The sequence below is a fragment of the Rhipicephalus sanguineus genome, chromosome 9 (genome assembly GCF_013339695.2).
Source record: "Rhipicephalus sanguineus isolate Rsan-2018 chromosome 9, BIME_Rsan_1.4, whole genome shotgun sequence".
NCBI classification, from domain to species: domain Eukaryota; kingdom Metazoa; phylum Arthropoda; class Arachnida; order Ixodida; family Ixodidae; genus Rhipicephalus; species Rhipicephalus sanguineus.
In genome coordinates, this window is record NC_051184.2 from 147121984 (window position 1) to 147126042 (window position 4059).

General features: G+C 51.4%; 1 protein-coding gene across 1 annotated transcript; it reads right to left on the reverse strand.

Annotated features, from left to right (window-relative positions):
- Nucleotides 1–659: 659 nt before the first annotated feature.
- On the reverse strand, nt 660–1958 carry LOC119405900 (putative nicotine oxidoreductase). The gene has a single exon (XM_037672726.1). The coding sequence runs from the start codon at nt 1956–1958 to the stop codon at nt 660–662; it is 1299 nt and encodes a 432-aa protein (XP_037528654.1).
- Nucleotides 1959–4059: the final 2101 nt, after the last annotated feature.

Below are 4059 nucleotides of genomic sequence, written 5' to 3' on the forward strand. Positions count from 1 at the left end.
CGACGAGAGGGTCTCGGTGTTAACGGACGGGTACTGGTGTTTACACTCCCACAGCATATGCGGGAGCGAGGCGACCTGGGTCTTGCATACCTTACAGGTGTGGTTAGGATAAATGTCTGGGTATATCTTGCGGTATCGATGTAGTGACGGGTACGTGTTTGTCTGTAACAGGCGGAGGGTGGTTGCCTGCGCTCTGTTTAGCTTGTGATGAGGGGTGGGGAAGCTTCCTCTTTCAAGGTAAAATGCTTTGGTGATGTCGTTGTAGCTGGTGAGGCGATCGCGTTCCGCGGGTACACCTGCGCTGTCTCCGGCACGGTTGACCAGGCCTCGTGCTACGGAGTGTGCGACCTCGTTAAAGTTGGTGAGGTGCGGATGAACGTCGCCGGCATGTGCTGGAATGCAGACGAGCGTGATTTGGTTATCTGCTGAGTGAGGGGCGTGGTGTAGGATGCGTAATACTTGCTGTGAGATGCGGCCTTTATATAGTTGTTGATTGCCGTGCGGGAGTCGCTCACGATGGTGTCGCAGTCTGGGTCGAGGGCGGCCAGGGCGATGGCAACCTCTTCGGCGGTCTCAGCGTTCTGGGTTACGATGCTGGCAGTGTGTCTGAGCGAGCCGCCTTGGGTGGTAGCCGCTGCGAAGCGGTGCCCGTCTTGATATTAAGCTGCATCGACGAAGGTGACGCCTGTGATGTCGCCGTAAGCTTTGATGAGGGAGGCGGCCCGTGCCTTCCGCCGTTCCTTGTTGTATCCAGGGTGCATGTTTTTGGGGATGGGGTCGGCATGTAGCCAAGCCCGGATACATCCTGGGATTGGGTGTTTGTCTCCCTGATGGCGGTGGTAGGTGATGCCGAGTTTAATCAAAATGTGCCGACCCGTTTCTGTGAGGGTGAGGCGCTCCAGATGAGCCTGACGCTGCGCTTCGATTAATTCGTCGAGGGTGTTATGGAGCCCTAATTGGAGAAGAAGTTGTGTGCTGGTGTTGTTTGGTAGTCCGAGGGCAAGCTTGTAGGCTCCGCGAATGATGATGTCCAGCTTAGTTTTTGCTGCTTTGTACCAGGTATGGAAGGCGGCGACGTACGTGATGTGGCAGATAACGAACGAGTGAACGAGGCGGATGAGGCTTTCTTCCCTCATGCCCCGTCTTCGGTTTGTCACCCGCTTTAACAGCCGCGACGTGTTGGCCGTATGTCGGAGGATCTCGGAGATAGCCATTGAGTTCGCACCGTTGGCTTCGATGGTCATGCCAAGGACCCGGATGGTGGAAACCACGGGTATGGTGCCACCGTTCCCTGTGTGAAGCTGGATTTCTTCGTAGTATCGTTTGTGCGTAAAGCGTAGCGGTGGGCGTCCGCGGAGCGTTGGGCGATATAAGAGAAGCTCCGATTTGCTGGGTGAGCATCGGAGTACCGTGCTTTGGAGATAAGTTTCGACGGTATCGATCGCGTTTTGCAGAGCGGTTTCGATTTCGCCGTCGCTGCCCTTCGCGGCCCAAATCGTAATGTCGTCGGCATAAACGGTGTGTTCACTACCGTCGATCTTCTGGAGTTCTTGTGCTAAACCGATCATGACTAGATTAAACAAGATTGGGGAGATGACGGAACCTTGCGGGGTGCCCGCGGCACCAAGAGCGAGTTCTTCCGACTGAATGTCCCCTGCCGAGAGGAACGCCCTTCTGTTGGATAGAAAGTCTCGAACGTAGTTATAGGTGTGCTCTCCAAGGCTGAGTAGTGATATGCGTTCGAGGATGGTGGAGTGCGCGACGTTATCGAACGCGCGATCGAGGTCGAGTCCCAAGATCGCCTTCGTGTGTCGGCATTTGCCATCGAGGATTTGGTGTTTGAGTAGAAGCATGACATCTTGGGTTGAGAGGTGCGCCCTGAAGCCGATGATCGAGTGGGGGTAGGCGGTAGTGTCTTCAAGATAGGAGTTTATAGGGGTAAGGAGGGCGTGCTCCATAACTTTGCCTACTCAGCCAAGGAAGAAAAAAAAACTATTTGGCATAGCAAATTATTTGCAAATATCACACCGCTGCTGGTATATACAGCCTATAAGTTTCTTGTGGTATATTTTATAGTTTATTTCTTCACGTGTTATTGTGCAAAAAATCAAATTGTCAAGAGATTCTGGCTTTAAGCACACCATGCGCTGTTGCATCACATATCCTGCTGCGATAAAGTTTCTCGCATTGTTTGCGCTAGCCGCAGGGGTGCACATCTGCCTTGCGAATTCTGAAGGCGTCGGCAGCCGTTGTTTTAAATGCGGAGCATTTCTTAGTCGCACCTGCGGCGTCGGCGGCGCTGTCCACACCCCCACTGCGCATGCTCGGCTCGTCTCGTGCCGGCAGCAAGCCTCTCCTCTCCCTCCCTCCCTCCTCTCCGTCCCTCCCTCCTCTCGCTCAAACGCGGGCGGTGTGTATATAAGCGGCGGAGCGCGCGTTCGGAATTCAGTCAAGGGCGTCTTTACTTGGCTTTCGCTTGACTTGACCCTTTGCTTGACTCGAGTAGGTGCGATGGAAGCAACAGTACCTTCAATCAGCGTCCCACCACTCGTTGAAGGCAACGTTACCCCACCCTCACCGTCGTCGGCGTCAACAACAGCAAGCAACGCAGAAGACAAGGCTGCGAAGAGACGAGCATACGACGCTGAACGCAAGCCTTTGAAGCGAGCTGCGGACCCGGAACTTCGTGCACGCTGGAGCCGTTCAAGTCGTACTTGGTGTGCGCATCGTGTAACAATTAAGCATTCCGAAACCATACCCAATTACGCAACATTCACGCGATACCCCCACCACTCTGCGACGCATTTACTCGAGTTCCCCCCCGTGGAAAGATGCGGGCGACTTTTATAACTTCCACCACTGGAGCAAGTTTAGAATATCTTTCTGGACCTCTGCAAAATGAACATAGCTGTCCAGCTCATGCCTTCATTTCTCTCGTTCTGAAATGTCATATATAAAACTCCTATTTGAGGTCTTCTCCTTGCAGTTTTCAGCAGTGTATTTTATGCACGCTTTGCACCGGGCTCTTTTTTTTTCGTATTATAATGGTGTATGCCTTCCTAACGATGTTGTACTGGTAGAAGGTGGTCATTGGACTACGCGGGTAAAACTGGCATGAGGTGGACGAAGCGATTTCGGTCAATTTTCGAGGTTCGTTGCCACTGTGGTGAAGCCATCGCGGCGATCGGCACTGACTAACACTCCTAGGTTTAAATGCAGATACATACCCTATAAAGCGTACGGGGGGATGACGGCCACCGTAGCTCAGTGGCAGAGCATCGGACGCGTTATTCAAAAGTCGCAGGTTCGATCCCTGCCGGCGGCAAGTTATCTTTTCGTCCGCTTTACTTTCTTCACATTTATATCCCAATAACAAATAATATCCCCTATACCCCCTTCAGTCACGGTGTACACAATTGTGTACGCGAACTTCGGAGGCGCGTCACACGCCGCGTGTTTCTTCAAATGGGCTGAAAATTTGAGTGCACATTCGTGCAGGCTTCCTGAGTGGACGACTAGCGGTCATTTACCTTCAATGTGCTGCGTGTTGCTGCAGAGGATAACTTTGCTGGAGACACTACCACGTTAGACGATCGTTCGACGTGCCGCTTTCCAGGACCAATGTGAAGAGTATTTTTTTTCTGAGTTCGAAACGAATACCACCAAAAAACAAACTGTGCATGCATTTCGGGCCTAATAGTTGATTCTTTTTATGCAAGTCTTGAAGCTGACTGATTCCAGAATAATTAGATAATTAGTTACCCGCTAAATAACATTAATTACTGAAACTCACCAAAAAAAAAACAACACATTCCTTCATTTTCTTTCTTGGAATGTAATACTGAGGGCCTTGGAATTATGCCATGCCAATTTGCCGTATTTGCAGACAGTGCATCATAATTCGTGACTGAAGGGGATACTTTCCTTGGCATTATTGTCTGCTAGTTCTCATTAATAGGAGAAGTGTAATTTCGTCAACGGTTTAACACACCGCAAGGTGGCGGCTTTAGCCCAAGCCTCGCTCATAGCATCCATCCATACTGTCACTGACTCGTGACG